This window comes from Nycticebus coucang, chromosome 1 (genome assembly GCF_027406575.1).
Source record: "Nycticebus coucang isolate mNycCou1 chromosome 1, mNycCou1.pri, whole genome shotgun sequence".
In the NCBI taxonomy this organism is placed as follows: domain Eukaryota; kingdom Metazoa; phylum Chordata; class Mammalia; order Primates; family Lorisidae; genus Nycticebus; species Nycticebus coucang.
In genome coordinates this window covers 6264165-6281163 of record NC_069780.1, presented here as the reverse complement: position 1 = coordinate 6281163, position 16999 = coordinate 6264165, and the positions used below count along the sequence as shown (strand labels likewise).

Sequence of the window (16999 nt, the reverse complement as noted above, 5' to 3'; positions counted from 1 at the left end):
CACCTGTGGCTCAAGGAGTAGGGTGCTGGCCCCATATACCGGGGTGGTGAGTTCGAGCCCTACCCCAGCCAAAACTGCAAAAAAAAAAGGAGAATTTAAAATCAAGGAGTAGTATTTCCCAAAGACTTCGAAATGCATGATAAATTTTTAAGCACTAGTTTCTTAGATGGATAAGTGTAATCAGCTCTAGCAAAATGCATGACTTGAATAAATCAATTTGATTAAACTCACTTTTCACTTGTTCTGATTACAGTGGCTTATATTAGGGTGTTTTTGTTGGACATGTTTGATGTTTTGTAATGATTATTCTGAAAATCATTAATTTGGGCCTTGTGTGTTTTTTAATGTTTGCTTTTCCAAATTCCTCTGAGTCTTCACAGGTGTTGATAGCTGTAACATTCCCAAGCTTTAGTCTTGGTATTAACCTTAAAAGGCAAAAGCCAACTTTTGTTTTTCCAGTTGAAAGAAAAGTTTTTGAAACAGATACATTTTTTTCTTTTTAAATAGTCTGATGGACTTCATAAAAGCCTGTAGCACATTAGCACATTAAATTCTAAGGGCATGATCAGTGTAACTCAGATTGGAAATGTTTCTCTTCTCTCTCTCTTTCAGAAACAAAAGAAGAAGAAAAGACCAGAAGTGTTTAATTTTTCAGCCATTCACTTGATTCACGATCCCCAAGGTATTAGAATTCTGACTTCCCACGTTCTTTGTTGTCTTTACTTGTGTCTGTTTTGTTTTCTGTTTCCAGGGTTGTGAGGGCATCTGTGTATCAGAACCCTGGCACTTAATAGACAATCAGTAAGTGCTTAATTATTACTAGATGGTTGTAATTTAGAGAATTATACTGTTTTTTTTTTTTTTTACTTTTTTTTTTTTTGAGACAAAGTCTAAGTGTTGCCCTGGGTGGAATGCCCTAGTGTTATAGCTCCCAGTAACATCAAATTCCTGGGCTCAGGCGATCCTCCTGCCTCAGCCTCCACTGTAGCTGGGACTACAGACCTGCAGTCTAGCTGGGACTATAGGCACCTGCCACCACACCAGGCTAGTTTTTCTATTTTAGGTGGAGACAGGGTCTCAGTCTTGCTCAGGCTGGTCTTGAACTTCTGAACTCAGGCAATCCACCTGCCTTGGCCTCCCAGAGTGCTAGGATTAGAGGCATGAGCCACTGTGCCCGGCCAAGAATTATATTCCAAAGCAATGATACCAAGTTTACAGCAAAGTAAGAAAAATATGGAACAGGTCTATCTGAGATTCATGTCTTCCATAACGCAATATTAGTGTATTGTACTTGACCAAATAAAATATTGACTATCTTTTGTTGTTTTACTTTTTTTGGTAAGTAGTCTGTGGAAACCAAAAGTCTGAGAAGTCCTGTTCTAGAACACTAGTTCTCAAACTAAGCTATACATTAGAGACACGTGGGGATTTGTGCACTGACATTGCTACCCCAGAGACAGGGGTACGAGGGTGTGTTGTGGCTGGGTGTCAGCACTGTCGAGTGTGCCGTGCACTGGGGTAGGCAGCTGTGATGACCTCTCTCTAGATGTGTGTTTTTTAAGCTTTCATATGAGTGCAGATTCTGGGGGGCCTGAGATCCTGCATTTCTGAGGCCTTCCCAGCAGCTGCAAGTCTGTGGCCCACCCTTTGAGAGGCAGGCCCCAGAGAACTGTGAGGCAGAGCGCCTGTCAAGTACTGTAGGTGCTGGTGCTGAACATCTGGGGGTGCGCTGAGACTTCGGGCACCATTAAAGGTGTCTTCACCCGTGTGTGAATCTTTTCTCTAATTTAACTACTTTTCCTACACCTGTTAATTTTGTACAGGCCATGGCCTTATAGTGTATTTCTGTGGTCTTCTCCTTTCCAGATTTTGCAGAAAAACTACTAAAGCAGCTCGAGAGCTCTAAGGAGAGGTTTGAAGTGAAGATGATGCTCATGAACCTCATCTCCAGATTAGTAGGAATTCATGAGGTTCGGGTTACATTGTGCTTCTCTTGGTGAATATTAGAAGTAGAGTTAATCTTGGTAAAGGCAAACCATTAAACAGAAGAGTGGCATAATTTTATCCCCCAAATGTTTAGACGGTACGGTTCATAGAAGAATAAAATCTCTCCAAAAATAGCTGTTTATATCACTTTGTTTTCCTTGCAATTAAGTGTATTAATTTGTAGATACATTCAGTTTTTGGAGAGGCTATTTTGTGTTTGGCTTCTCTGCTTTCTTTCTATGGACTTTGCTTTATACCTACGCTTTCCTGAGCCAAAAGAAGGCACATGCTTTCATTGACTGTTGCTACATCAGACTGTGCTTGGTCCTTCCTGGCTTTCCTGTCTTCCAGATCCTTCTAGTAGGAAACTGTCATGTTTGAAAGCTGAATTCTCTGGTTATTTATTTTAGATTAAATTAGATTGTGAGAGCTCCGTGATGGCATGTATTCTTACACATATGGGAACTTCACATGTGCTCTTAAACTAGATGCCACTGTTTAAAAAGAGATGTCCCAGAATTTAGGCCATTAAGAAATGACCACTGATGTTTTTCTCTCCTGTTTTGTTTTTGTTTTTTAGTTATTTTTATTTATTTATTTATTGTTTGAGATGGATTCTCCTTCTTTCTCCTTGGGTAGAGTGCTGTGGCATCACAGCTCATAGCTATGACCTCAGACTCTTAAGCTCAAGTCATTCTCTTGCCTCAGTCTCCCAAGTAGCTGGGACTACAGGTGCCTGTCACCACTCCCAGCTATTTTTAGAGATGAGGTCTCACTCTGGCTCAGGCTGGTCTCAAACTCCTGAGCTTAAGGAATTCTCCCACCTTGGCCTCCCAGAGTGCTAGGATTACATGCGTGAGCCACCTCATCCAGCTCTCATTTTAATCTTGTAATGTGCTGCTGTGAACATCATTTGTACTGATGAATTTGTTATTTTCTTTAAGAATTCTTTCAAATAAGAAAGAAAAACAAGAGGCCGGGCATTGTGGCTCATGCCTTTAATCCCAGCACTTTGGGAAGCCAGGAGTTTGGGGCTAGTCTAGGAAACATAGAAAGACCCCATCTCTCCAAAAAGTAAGAAAAATTAGCTGGGCATGGTGACACACTGTTGTACTTGAGCCTGTAGCCAAGTACTCTACAGGTTCAAGCAAGAGAATCACTTGAGCCCAGGAGTCCAAGGCTGCAGGGAGCTATGATTGCACCAAGTGCTCAGCCTGGTCAACAGAGTGAGACTCTACCTCAATTTTTAAAACACAAATATATAAAATAAGAAAAGTAAAACAGGCTTGTTTATTGAAAAAACAACCAAACAATCTAGACATGTAATCAAGTCAAAAATGAAAGCACACACGAATGAAAGTACTTGTGTTTCTGTAAGAAAAACCTGTTAACATTTTGCGGGCTACATTGCCTTTTCTCGGTGAGCTGTGGTCCCAGTGTAGGATCATAGGTCAGCTCTTGTTGTATTTGTGTGATAATTTCATTAAGACCTGAGTTCGAACTTGGGAGGAAAGGAAGAGTAATTTATGAGATTTAAGCACAGTTTGAGAGAATGATAATGAGGTTTCACACTGACTAAAATTGGATATACAGTATTAAAATTGGATATTCAACTTTATATTGAACCAAGGTCTTCCATTACTTCTCAATGGCCCATCCTACTTTTGCTCTGTAGCTAAAATAGAAAAAATTAATTTATTCCCACGTGATGAAAATTAAAAAAAAAAAACCAGTCCATTTCCAAAATTTCTGTTCTTGAAGTTAAACATTATCCGTTTCCTTGATAACTAGGCCTGGTCACCTTTGTCTAGGCAGACTCCAGAGTGTGTTTTCTTTTTAAAATCCAGAGCACAGAGTAATTCCTTTATGTGGGTGGACTGGGACGCAGTGATAAAACGAGGGGCGGGTGTTTTGGTGGTTCATTTGTATGAGGTGCTATGCAGATTGAATTACTCATTTGTCCCTCGTGTTGGAGACCGGATGTCAGTGCTGTTGCCTTCCTGTAATCCCCTCTCCCTCAGAACACTAAAACATCAGTTCTGCAGCCACACCAATTTTTAAAGTAGAAGAATGTTACACTTTGTTTATCTCTCCTTCCCCTAATTCTGTGTACACTTCCTTCCTCCTTCACGTAGTAAGGAGAGCAGCACAGCCTCATTTAAGAGAGAGTTCCTTTTCTTGGAATTCACGTCCGTCCTTTCCTTGGAACTCATGACAGTAGGCCACATACAGCATGGTTGGAGGCAGAGATGCAACGGACTAGGTTTGCTCTAAATTACCAAGATGAAACATTTCAGCTGGCAATGTCCCCTCTAGAAAAGTAGTTTAAAATATTCTTCAATCTTAGGAGGCTTGGTAATTTTTTTTATTGGTCAAATTTTGAGGAGGGAACCAGAGAAAAGATACTTGTCCTTCTAATCAGCATTTTGGCTTTTTACTATTTTCACTCTTTCTAATGAATGATCATGTAGCAATCTAAATGTTTTGAGTCATCCTGGGACATAATTACTTACTGAGAAAAAAAGTGAAAAATGATTCTCAATTAGTTGATCTCAGTGATAAAATTGCATTGTGGAGCAGTGAAACTTCACAGTGCTGGTTGTATCAATATTAAAGTCTGTGTTCTCTCCGCAGCTTTTCCTTTTCAACTTCTATCCCTTTGTGCAAAGATTTCTGCAGCCCCACCAAAGAGGTAAGCCACCCAATTGCCCTGTTCCTTTGTTGGCTTTGGCAATAGGATAAACATTCAAGTCCTTTGTTCTGGAATCATTAAAAGCAGAGTGAGGAGCAGTGTGGGAGAGAAGCCCTTCTGGTTTCTTTCTAGGGTCTGCCATGGCCAAGCTTTAAGAAATCATTGTTTTTTAAAAAACAAACAAAAAACCTCCAATAACAACAAAAAGTTGGTTTCTCAAAGCAAATCTTTTTGTAAAATCATACATACTTCTGGAAAATTCTAAAAAGAGAAATTTGATCTTTTACTATACCTTCGTAATAGATGGAAGGATTTTATCTTTTTCTTCTCGTTGATCTCAATTAAAAGCAATATAAAAGCAGGTCAGAAAAGATGGTTGTTACTGCCTTTGAACTTGAACAAAGTAGAAAGGAAACCAACATGTACTGAAGATGTAACATGAGCAAGCACTGTGCCGAGTGCTTTACACACATCGTGTCACCTCATCAGTACGTCAGTCTTGCGAGATACAGAAAGAAAGAAATCCCTCAGCAAATAAATGGCAAATCAGGATTCACTTCACTTTTTGCTTTTGCCAAAGACCTGTTCCTTACACTATGCTGCTCCTGTGGAGGGAGAGTGCGTGTGTGTATATGTGCATTTGTGTTTATTCATTTGTTTATTCAACTAGTATTTATTTAATGATTCTTATGCTGGGCGCTGCATTAGATACTAAGAATTCAACAGTGGACATAAAGCAAAACCCTTCCCCTCAGAGAGCTTATAGAGAGAGGGAGCTAGAGACAGTTCTGTATGTATGTGTCCAGGTAAAGGGAAGTGTTTTGCAGAAAAAGGAAGTGGTAAGAATAACAGGGAGTGTTGGGTGGGTTCTGGTTTAGATTGTGGGACCTACTGATAAGGCAGCAGTTGAGCAGGACCTGGAGTAGGTGGGGTTGGAGGCAGCAGACTTTTGGGCGTTGGGTGTGCCAGGCGACGTGGCCGCTAGGGCAGTAAGGCTAGAACAGCCTGTCGTGCTTGCTGCAGTCCCGAGAGGCAGGACAGTTAACTCACCACAACCTTTCTGATTTCTTGCATTTTCAGAAGTAACAAAGATTCTCCTGTTTGCAGCACAAGCATCTCATCACCTGGTACCCCCAGAGGTGAGAACTCTTACCCCCTGCTGGGTGTCCTGCACGGATAGCAGTGTTAGCATTAAGTATATCAGAGGCACTTTCCCCACAGGGCTTACTTTTCTTTTTAAGTGAGTAGAAGTGACACAAAGTCTAAGGAGCTAGACCCAGAACTTTAGCTGTACAGCTCACAAAAAGTAAGGTTTCTCCTGGACAAATTGTCGAGAATGCTGATTTTGTTTAATAGCCAAATTTTATGACTAGGGGAAGTCAAGAATATTAGTACATTTATAGTGATTATTTTTCAAAGCTTTCTCTGATTAAAACACCACTGAATTATCTTGTGTCAAAGCAGTGATTTCCTCTATATTTTTAAATGATATTAACAGAGAAAAATTTAACCTGAGGACGGCCAAGAACACAGAACTCTTAAGTGGAGTGTTTTCACTCTTGATTCCTCCAACTCCCAAAGTTGGAGGGTTGTTTCTCCCTGTGAATAATCTATTGCCTTTTCATCTCAAGTGTCTGAGTAGGGGCAGGCATTTTTCCAGCACTCATTTCTTCTTTCGTTCCTAATTCAGATCATTCATTCACTACTCATGACTGTGGCCAACAATTTTGTTACCGACAAGAACTCTGGGGAAGTCATGACTGTAGGGTACGTACCGCATGGTCAGAGGCAGAAATGTCTTTGACGGATTAGGTTTGCTACATTACCAAGGTAAAACATTTCAGCTGGCAATACCACACTAGAAAAGCAATTTAAAATATTCTTTAATCTTAGGAGACTTGGTAATTTTTTTTATTGGTCAGAATTTTGAGGAGGGAACCAGAGAAAAGATACTTGTTCCTCTAATCTGCATTTTGGTTTTCTGCTGGTTTCACTCTTCCTAACTAGCAAGCTAAGTGTTTTTCTCTTATCTCCCACTCTGAACTCATGTCTAACCCATTTGTCTTGGTATAATACAATAGCACAGACTGGGGAATTTATAAAGAAAATAAATGTATTTGACTCACAGTTACGGAGGCTGGGAAGTTCAAGGGCAACTGGTGAGGGCTTCTATGCTGTGTCGTTGGCAGAAGGGAGAGAGAGTGTGAGAACAAGACAGGGTCAAATTTGTTTTGTAACAACTCACAATAACGAGCCTGCTCCCATGATAACATTAGGCCTAATCGCCTAACAGACCTGCCTCTTAATCCTCTTACAATGGCAGTTGAGTTTTAGCATGAGTTTTTTGCAGGGGACATTCAAACCATAGCTCCCTGGAACAAATGATGTATTATTGAATCACTCTCTTATTCTAGGGTAGGTCAGTGGCTATTTGATTAATTCACAACAGTAAGTGTAAGTGTGGGTTTAAAGATTGTCTGATCTGTCCTGATAAGTAAATGAAATGCTGAACAGTTGCTTTTCACCTCCCTTGGAAAATATTGTTGGTCTAACAGCCCTAAAGACCTTTAGCCTTTCTTACTTCAGTCCCTTCTCTCCCTAGAGTTGGCAAGTCATTGCTGACGTGATTCAATGTCCCAGACACTGCTCCATGTTCACTGGTAAAGGACATGGCAGTGACTGTCTGGAGTAGAAACCCTCAAAAGCCAGCCCCCCCTTACACTCTCTACCAACCGAGACCTAAGCCAAATAAAACCCAAAATATTCCTTGTGATTTGATTTTTTTTTTTTTTTTTAGAAAAACTTCTTAAGATGAACACCATAAAATAGCCTCTTTGGGTTTTTTAAAATTTATTTTTCTCTTTCTAGGATCAATGCTATAAAAGAGATAACAGCTCGATGTCCTCTAGCCATGACTGAGGAGCTTCTTCAAGACCTGGCTCAGTATAAAACACACAAAGATAAGAGTAAGTCACGTGTCACCCTGTAGACCTGCGGTTCTCAACCTGTGGGTCGCAACCCCTTTGTAACAATGAAAATACATCGTGGCTTAGGAAGGTTGAGAACCACTGCTGTAGAACAAAGAGTGCAGCATGACTCATTTTTACCTCACTATACTCTTGCACTAGAATTTCTGATTAAAAACACTATTTTACAGATGTAATGATGTCTGCCAGAACTTTGATTCAGCTCTTCAGATCGCTAAATCCTCAGATGCTGCAGAAGAAATTCCGGGTAGGTCAGACACGCTTGTAATCTAAAGGTCTAAAGGTCAGGTGAGAGTAATTTCCTACAACTTGAGTTTTAGTATTTGTGATGCTTCTGTGGTGAGTACAATGAAGTACATGCTTGTATTCTTAAGAATTAGATGCTTAGAGTTCAAGTCATTGAATGTCTTGGCCCTGAATGTAGTGGCACATACTCTTAAAGGCCTAACAGACTACTTCAACTGAAAGTTTTTGACATCATGAACAGATTCTCAGAGATCACTAAGCACCTGAGGCTAGTACTGTAGACAGGATATTCCCCAGCCAGGTACTACTTCCCTCAGGTCTGGAGGGAGGAGGGATGCTTGTATGCAATAGAGAGATTTTATTTTCAAGACTTAAAAAACTGGAGCAGGCTGGACACAGTGGCTCACACTTGTAATCCTACGACTTAAGAGGCTGGGGTGGGAAGATTGGTTGAGGTCAGGAGCTCAAGACCAGCCTAAGCAAGAGCAAGACCCTGTCTCTATGAAAAATGCAAAAATTAGCCAGGCCTGGTGATGCATGCCTGTAGTCTCAGTTACTTGAGGTCTGAGACAAGAGGATTGCTTGAGTTCTGGAGTTTGAGGTTGTGGTGACCTTCGATGATGCTGCTGCACTCTAGCCCAGGCTACAGAGTGAGACTCTGTCTCAAGAAAAAAGAAAAAGAAAAATGGGAGCATTTATTCTCTAATAATTACAGATTTCTTGATTTAGATCAGAAGAAAATAATGGGCAGGTTTCTGGCTGATGAATTTACTTTGATTTGAAACATAAGCAGACTGTTTTTGTTTGTCACTTGATTACTGCTGTGCTTAAGGTGCTCCCTTCTGAATTTGTAACCCTGGAAGGCACCTTTCATGATTAAGGTTTTGCAATCCAAGCACTTCTTTATAAGCAATTTCTTCTCCTTTAGGGCAAGCCTACAGAGGCCTCCATAGAAGCAAGAGTACAAGAATATGGAGAATTAGATGCTAAAGATTACATTCCAGGAGCAGAAGTTCTGGAAGTTGAGAAAGAAGAGAACGCTGAAAATGATGAAGGTTCATATTTATTTCACCATGATTCAGGGCAAAATCACTCCTGCTGTATCTTTGTTGACCTTTAAATTTTTATGCTGTTCGGACATTGATTCAGCAGATGCTTACTGAGCGATGGCTGCATGCTGAGCACTGTTACCAACGCTGGGCATCCCTGGTGCACGGTTACTGCTCTTAGGGAGCTTACATTCCCAGACAGGAAATGCCTTCTTAAGTCCTTCAGGGTGGCTGCCCCTAATTCAGAGACATGCTGCTTGGCACTTGAGAAAGATAATATCTTTCTCAAGTCTTCTTCCTCTTTACCCATTCATTATTTCAGCAAAGCTTTCTTGGCATTAGCTGTGACCCAGCCACAGTCAGTGCAAAGATGAATAATACTATTCCTGCTCTGGAAGGCCTTTCATAAAGAGCTGAGGAATAGAAGTGTCAACGGAATGTATGACCAGAGTGGGGCATACAGGCAGGACAGCAGTCAGGTTCAGCTCAGAAGGAGACCAAAAAAGGCTTTAGCAAGCTGGTGACCAGCGAGTCAGGGATGCTAGAATAGTGGACAGCTTCCAGGCAAAGTGTGAGCAGTGTCCTGAAAGATTTGGGAAATTATTAGAGTATAGAATACAAGGGAGGGACATAGCCAGATGGGAGGCCAGAGGTAGAGGTGGATCCTTAATTATCCGTGGTTATGTGCATGGCAGACCACAGAGCTGGGGCAGTGTCATACAAGTAATAGAAGCCACTGAACGATGACAGGTGTCTGACGTGGAAAGCTTGCTGTTGTGGCCCCATTGAGAAGCCCACTAACCTCTTCTCGAGGTATCTACAGGGTTCTTTCACATCCAGAATCTGCTAGCTCAGTTCTCTGAATGACCGTGCTAGTTTTTCACCCGTAGATAGGCATGCTTAGACGAGTCAGGTGCTTACTGTGTGGCCGAGATGAACGTGCAAGTCATTTTTGGTGGACACCGTTAGCTTAGTGGAAAGAGTATGGCCCTAGCATCAGACGTGACTCTCCTGGTTTCAGTGTCGGCTGTCTTCTAGCAGGGTGGCTCAGAGCATGTAACTTGGGCCTGGAGAGGCTGTTCCTCTTTTGTGTAGTCACAAGAGTGAGGGAGAGTGATTGTAAGGGTTTGAATCACAGCAGTACCTTAGTGCATATTCCCCATTCCTTAAATAAACTTAATTGTTACAGCTTATTAATAAATACTGCTCAGTTCTTGGTCAGTAGAGTAAGTTACAGTTCATTGTCTCAGCTTGTGTAAGTGCTCAGTGTTAACAGAGTGGCAGAAGTAACAGTGTGTGCTTCACGCAGACGGTTGGGAAAGTGCCAGTCTCAGTGAGGACCAGGAGGAGGCCGATGGGGAATGGGTTGATGTGCACCACTCTTCTGATGAAGAACAGCAAGAAATTGTAAGTCTTGAAATTATTTCCTCTTACAAGTTTGTCACTCTGGTGTTTGTTAAGATGCAGTTTGTGCTTGGCCTTGTTGGGAAACTATCAGTAACACCTGAGTGGCTAAGCTTGCCCTTGAGCTACAGCTGTTGAAGTCCTTGTTTGTGCCTTCAAGTCCAGGAAGCTGGACAGCATGCCGGTGGAGGAGCGGAGAGCCAAAGCTGCAGCCGTCAGCACAAGTCGAGTTTTAACTCAGGAAGACTTCCAGAAAATCCGCCTGGCCCAGATGAGGAAAGAGCTTGATGCTGCCCCCGGGAAATCCCAAAAGAGGAAATATATTGAAATAGACAGTGCTGAGGAGACCAGGTAAAATGGCACCTCCACCGGGTCTCCCGTCTGCTCATGTGGTGATGAGGGCCTTAGGGAAACGAGTTCCCTTTTTATTTTATTGTATTTTTCCCTCACCCCAGGGGCGAATTACTTTCTCTTCGGGACATTGAACACCTTCATAAAAAGCCAAAGTCTGATAAGGAGACAAGATTGGCAACTGCAATGGTGAGTGAGGTGTAGTGTTCCTGGTTCTTTAAACAGAAAGCCGGTGCAATGAAATGTCATCCAGAGCACATACAACCATAGGATGGCACTATTATTAGTGTTTTAAATAAAGGCGCAATTAACGTGGAGTGAGGTGCGCAGCTGCAGGTGTGCAGTTAGGTGAGTTTGAACACCTTTACGTAGGATATAGCCACGCAACAAGGGAGCAGAGCGGGGAGAGGCAGCGTCACGTGCTTGTGGTATGGGGAGGCTTGGTACCGCCCTCGGAGCCCAGAGACACGCAGGGGAGGGTTTATACTGCACAGTGAAGGGCCCGAGGCATCTGTCTCTGGCTGGGGCTGTGGCGACTCACAGCTGTCCTATCTCCATGTCCGGCTTCACTCTCTGTGCCCTGTTTTTAGACACCCTGCCTTACAGCCCCACCTCAGCCTCTGCCTTCCATTTGTACTGAATCCTGTTCTGTACAACAGACCCATGTCCTTTCTCCTCCACACCTGTGGGCACAGTGTCCTTACTTCCTGAAGTGCTTTGCCTGCCCTTTCCCTAACCATGGATGCCTCAGCCTGCAAAAACAACAGCTTATTTGGCTTCCTTTCTGGGAAACTCCTCTGACCTTGGCAGGCTGAATTGTGACCTTTCTTCCACTGAGCTTCCCTTGCTCCATTATTATACTCCTGGCCCACTCTTAGTCCTTGGGCAGAGTCCCAGGGAACAAGGATCGTGTTTTTTTTTTTTTGTAGAGACAGGGTCTCACTTTATGGCCCTCAGTAGAGTGCTGTGGCCTCACACAGCTCACAGCAACCTCCAACTCCTGGGCTTAAGCGATTCTCTTGCCTCAGCCTCCCGAGCAGCTGGGACTACAGGCGCCCGCCACAACGCCCGGCTATTTTTTGGTTGCAGTTCGGCCAGGGCCGGGTTTGAACCCGCCACCCTCCGTATATGGGGCCGGCACCTTACCGACTGAGCCACAGGCGCCGCCCCCAAGGATCGTGTTCTATCTTGTGTCCTTGACATGTGGCACAGAGGAGATGTGTGTGTGATTAGATGCCCTCTGAAGTATGCTGTTTAATAAGAAATGTCAAACTTTTTATGCTGATAGGCTGGAAAGACAGATCGGAAAGAATTTGTAAGGAAGAAAACAAAAATAAATCCATTTTCCAGTTCCACAAATAAAGAGAAGAAAAAACAGAAGAACTTTATGATGATGCGGTATAGCCAGAATGTCCGGTCAAAAAATAAGCGTTCCTTCCGAGAAAAGCAGGTGAGCGACACTTGAAGCTGGGGTGGTAAGACTAGTGCCGCGAAGGCCGTTTTACGCCTCCACGGAGTTGTGCCTTCTGAGTGTGTCCTGGGGTTGATGGGAGCTCTGCCGGAGAGCAGGGAAGGTGGGATGTAGTCAGGGCCTGTAACTCCACACCTCATGTGGTTGAGACTCAGCTGTGTGACCAGAAGGGAGTCCCATTTTCTCCTCTATAAAAGTAAAAGAGTACAAAGCTAGATCACGTCTGAGGTCCCTCCCATGTTAAAATTCCCTGACATTTGCCTGGGTCTGGTGGCTCACATCTGGGAAGCTGAGGCAGGAGGATTGCTTGAGATCAGGAGTTCAAACCAGCTCAGCAAGAGCAAGACTCCATCTCAACCAAAAATAGAAAAAACTAGCTGGGCGGGGTGGCATGCACCTATAGTTTTAGCTACTTGGGAGGCTGAGGCAGGAGGACCTCTTTAGCCCAGGAGTTTGAGGTTGGTGCCACTATACTCTAACCGGGATGATGGAGTCAGACTGGGTTTCATAAAAATAAAATAATAAAATCCTCTGACGTTTAACCTATGAAATATACTATCAAAATTAATTGAATAATTTTTCATGCCTATTTTGTGGTTGGTACTTTTCAAAAAGCAAGTCACAGTCTGTCATTGTTGTCACTCTTCCTGTATGTATCCTTTTGCAAAGCCTCTTGTTTACAGGCCTTTCAAATTTCATTTCATCCATTTGTAGCCTTTGGACAGTAATCCTGTGCCATGCAGGTGGCTTGATTATTTCAGTAATTCATTGTATTAAGGCATATTTAGGCTTTTGTATCTTTCTCTGCTGGGAAGATACCAGAGTGTATCTAAATGTCCTTCTGAAGCATCTCCAGGAAATCAGCTCCTGGCTAGGTCCCACATCCTAAGCTAGTTGTTTCCAGTTTTTCTAGTTACCTAGCTAGCCAAAGACAGGCCCTCAGGACGGGATGTAATGGCCAGCTTTCCAGGGCAGTGCAGGGTCTGTGTGTGGGTTCCATACCAGTCAGTACTACCTGAACTAAGGTACCATTTAAACACTACCTTTCTGTTTATTTAACCTTCGTGGTTCTAAACCATGTTCAACAACATCATATAAATAATAAAGTGACAGCATTTTTATTTTTTTAAGACAGTTTTACTTTGTCAACCTCGGTACAGTGCTGTGATGTCATAGCTCACATCAACCTCAAACTCTTAGGCTCAAGTGATCCTCTGGCCTCAGCCTCCCAAGTAGCTGGGACTACAAGCACTTACCACCATGCCTGGCTAATATTTTTCTGTCTTTAGTAGGGATGGGTCTCACTTTTGCTCAGGATGGTTTCAAACTCCTGAGCTCAAGTGATCTTCCTACCTTGGTCTCCCAGAGTATTAGGATTATGGGCGTGAGCCACCTCACCTGGCCAGGTGACAGCATTTTTAGATAGTAGTTATTGAAATTGGGGCAAGAGGAAAGGTGCCATTTAAGTTTTTTTTTTTTTTAAGAGACTAGGTCTTGCTCTGTCACTCAGGCTGGGCTACGGTACTGTGCTCATAGCTCACGGTAGCCTTGAACTCCTGTGCTGAGGCTGTCTCCCTGCCTTGGCCTCCCAAGTAGCTGGAACTGCAGGTGTGTGTCACTATGCCAGCTAATTTTTTAAAGAGAGAAGGTCTTCCAGCCTGAGCCCTGAGCCAGAGTGAGACCCCATCTCTGAAAAAAAAAAAAAAAAAAATAGTCGGGTGTTGTGGTGGGCAGGTGTAGTCTCAATTACCTGAGGCTGAGACAAGAGAATCACTTGAGCCCAAGAGTCTGAGGTTGCTGTGAGTTCTGATGCCATGGCACTCTACTGAGGGTGACAAAGTGAGACTCTATCTCAGATAGATAGATAGATAGCATCTTGCCTTACTGCCTAGGCTCATCTCAAACTCCTGGTCTCAAGTGATCCTCCTGCCTTAACCTCTCTGGTAGCTGTGATTGTAAGTATAAGCCACCACACTTGGCTTTCATTTAAGATTTTAAGTACTCTAAATTTTGCCACATTCTCTTGAATTTCTGGTTTAATTGACTTTATTTGTCTATCCTTTACTGACCATTAGTAACATTTCAAGGTTAGGGAAATAGTGATCACCCAGTCCTGTGGGCCCTGCTGCATTATGGGTTTTATGTGACTTGGCTACACATTAGCTAATGCATTCCCCACCCCCACTTCCTCATTTTTGGCACGATGGAGGCGCCTTGCTTTGTTCCTTGTTAGCGCCTCCAAGTTGCAAAATATCTCTCCCAAAGATGAGAAGTTTTTTATTTAAGGGTAAACTAAGAGTCGTTGGGCATTTGTTTTGCATTTACTGGTTTAGGAATTTTTTTTTTTCTCCAGTTTTCTTGCTTATTGGAACCTAAAATTATTAGAATTTATATGTGTCGTTCCTTGCCCTATGTTTTATTCAAGCTCTCTCTGTTACAAAATACAGCTTTTGGTTCCTGATTTTCTCTACTCTCCTTAATTTTAGACCAGTGCTATGTTATAGAAATATAATATGAACCACATATATGATTTTAAAATAAGAAAATAAAGGGAAAAGAAACTAATTTTTGAAAATATACCTTATTTAACCCAGTATTTCCAAAAATAGTATCATTTCAACACACAATGTAAAAATTATTAATGAAATATTCTGCATTCTTACTTTTGAACTCATGGAAATCCAACATGTCCTTTCTATGTCTCAGGCTGGGCCAGCCACATTTCAGATGCCCGGTAGCTGTGCGGAGTTGGTGGCTTCCCTGTTGGACAGCTCAAGTGTAGAACATTCCCGAAACTGTCCCATAGAAAAGAGCATCATGCTTCACATCCCCATCTAACCTAGGCAATGTTTTACTGTCTTAAACAAAAAGACTTACATGGTTTAAAAGTATGCGTGAGGTCTTGCTGTGAATTGTAGAATATAAAGAGGTGAGTTGGGATGAGACTAGGAGAGTGAAGCATGTGGTGGGAGGAGCGTCTTGCTGGCGGCCTTTACAAAGGTGGGGGCAGGTATATCCCTGCTTCATATGTTCACCCTGAGCATCTGAAACAAACAGGTGCCTGTGAGAGAGAGTAGCCTGTGCTTTGCTACAAAGTAACCAACATTAGTAACATGGATAGTTCTTGCCCTGCGATTCAACTGTTCCGGAGCTTTCTATGTATTAACTTGTTTAATCAATATATAACACTATGAGCAGGTACCGTGATGAAACCCAATTTTGCAAATGAGAAAATAAGACACAGATGAGTCTAGGAAATACCTCCTTAGCCCAATTAGGTTAAAATGAACTTGTTAAGTTTTTTTCGGCCTTCAGTATCCCATTATTCTGCAAAGATATACTGACTGAGGCACAAGTGAAAAAGTCAATAACTGAAAGTCACAAAATGCAAACAATGTAAACATATGTTTTTTTTTTTTGCAGTTTTGGCCGGGACTGGGTTTGAACCCACCACCCTCAATATATGGGGCCACCTCCCAAAAGAAAAATTTTTAACATTTAATGTTAAATGTTAGAAATATTAAAAAACGTAGGATGCTACTCGGGAGGCTGAGGCAAGAGAATCGCTTAAGCCCAGGAGTTGGAGGTTGCTGTGAGCTGTGTGAGGCCACGGCACTCTACCGAGGGCCATAAAGTGAGACTCTGTCTCTACAAAAAAAAAAAAAAAAAAAAACGTAGGATGGGTCAGGTGTGTGGCTTATACCTGTAATTCTAGCACTTTGGAAAGCTGAGGTGGGAGGATCACTTGAGGCCCAAAGTTTGAGACCCACCGGGGCAAAAGACAGTATCTGTATAAAAAAATTTAAAAAATTAGCTGGGCAATGTGGTACAGGCCTATAGTCCTAGCTGCTTGGGAGGCTGAGGTAGGAGGATTGCTTGAGCCCAGGAGTTTGAGGCTTCAGTGAGCTATGATAATACCACTGCACTCTAGCCCAGGCAACAGTGATCCTGTATCTAAAAAAAAAAAAAAATTTAGGGCAAAGAATAGTACTTGGGAATGGGTGGAATTGTATCCATCACATAGGTAAGATTTGTATAGTGGCCTTGGTTACCTTTTTTAAAAAATTTATGTTTATTCTTGATCATCTTTAATATTCTTTTATTTTTCTTTTGGGAAATGTGAAACTTTATAAGGACTTTCATGGGTTCACATCAGACATTGGTCCTTTGGTCTTTTTCTCCCGTCTCGGGTTCTTCACCTTCAAATTTCAGCATTGGGGATCTTGAGTCAGCAGCCTCTTCAGTTACAGAAGGACCACAAAGGGTGAAAGCCTGGCTGGGGACCAGTTAGGACACACAACTCTGCTTTCATTCTTTGTTCTCACCTTATATACTTCCAACACAAAATAAATAATTAAAAATTAGCTCATATTAACTAGAATATTTTGTCTGAACTACACTTGTCAGGGTTTTGGTTTCTGAGCTGCTGACTGTATTTGACCCATTGTAAAGTGTCAGTGGTTGGCATTCATAGTTCATTCACTCCATTAAATTCATCTGAAAACCAAATAAAGGGACAGGTCTCTGTTTCAGACTGTGCATTTATACTTACTGTAAATCTGCATAAATGCTGAATGCCATTTAAAAATCTTTAAGTGGTCTATATGTACCACATTTCGTGGAATATATGTGATCTCGGAAGACAATTGTGAAGAAAAATCTGTTTTCCTGTTGGTTTTAATTTGGACGTATCTGCCCACAACTCTAAAATCTTAACAGGCATAGACTGCGTTTTTTTCCCCTGGAGATGGATGATGCGTTGGTCTGTGCATTCTGTAGCTGTTCCTGGCTTGAGCTTTTGTCTCTATGAGGT

General features: G+C 42.2%; 1 protein-coding gene across 3 annotated transcripts in view; it reads left to right on the top strand.

The window, feature by feature from the left end:
- The window catches only part of SDAD1 (SDA1 domain containing 1), a 38479-nt gene that overhangs the window by 9114 nt on the left and 12366 nt on the right, over positions 1 to 16999 (top strand). For all 3 annotated transcript variants that reach the window (XM_053586533.1, XM_053586450.1, XM_053586604.1), the window contains exons 10-21: positions 613 to 682; positions 1867 to 1970; positions 4621 to 4678; positions 5759 to 5817; positions 6369 to 6445; positions 7547 to 7644; positions 7836 to 7912; positions 8840 to 8966; positions 10270 to 10367; positions 10525 to 10715; positions 10820 to 10904; positions 12004 to 12165. In XM_053586533.1, the coding sequence (XP_053442508.1) occupies positions 613 to 682; positions 1867 to 1970; positions 4621 to 4678; positions 5759 to 5817; positions 6369 to 6445; positions 7547 to 7644; positions 7836 to 7912; positions 8840 to 8966; positions 10270 to 10367; positions 10525 to 10715; positions 10820 to 10904; positions 12004 to 12165 (1206 nt within the window). The remainder of the gene's footprint in view (positions 1 to 612; positions 683 to 1866; positions 1971 to 4620; positions 4679 to 5758; positions 5818 to 6368; positions 6446 to 7546; positions 7645 to 7835; positions 7913 to 8839; positions 8967 to 10269; positions 10368 to 10524; positions 10716 to 10819; positions 10905 to 12003; positions 12166 to 16999) is intronic.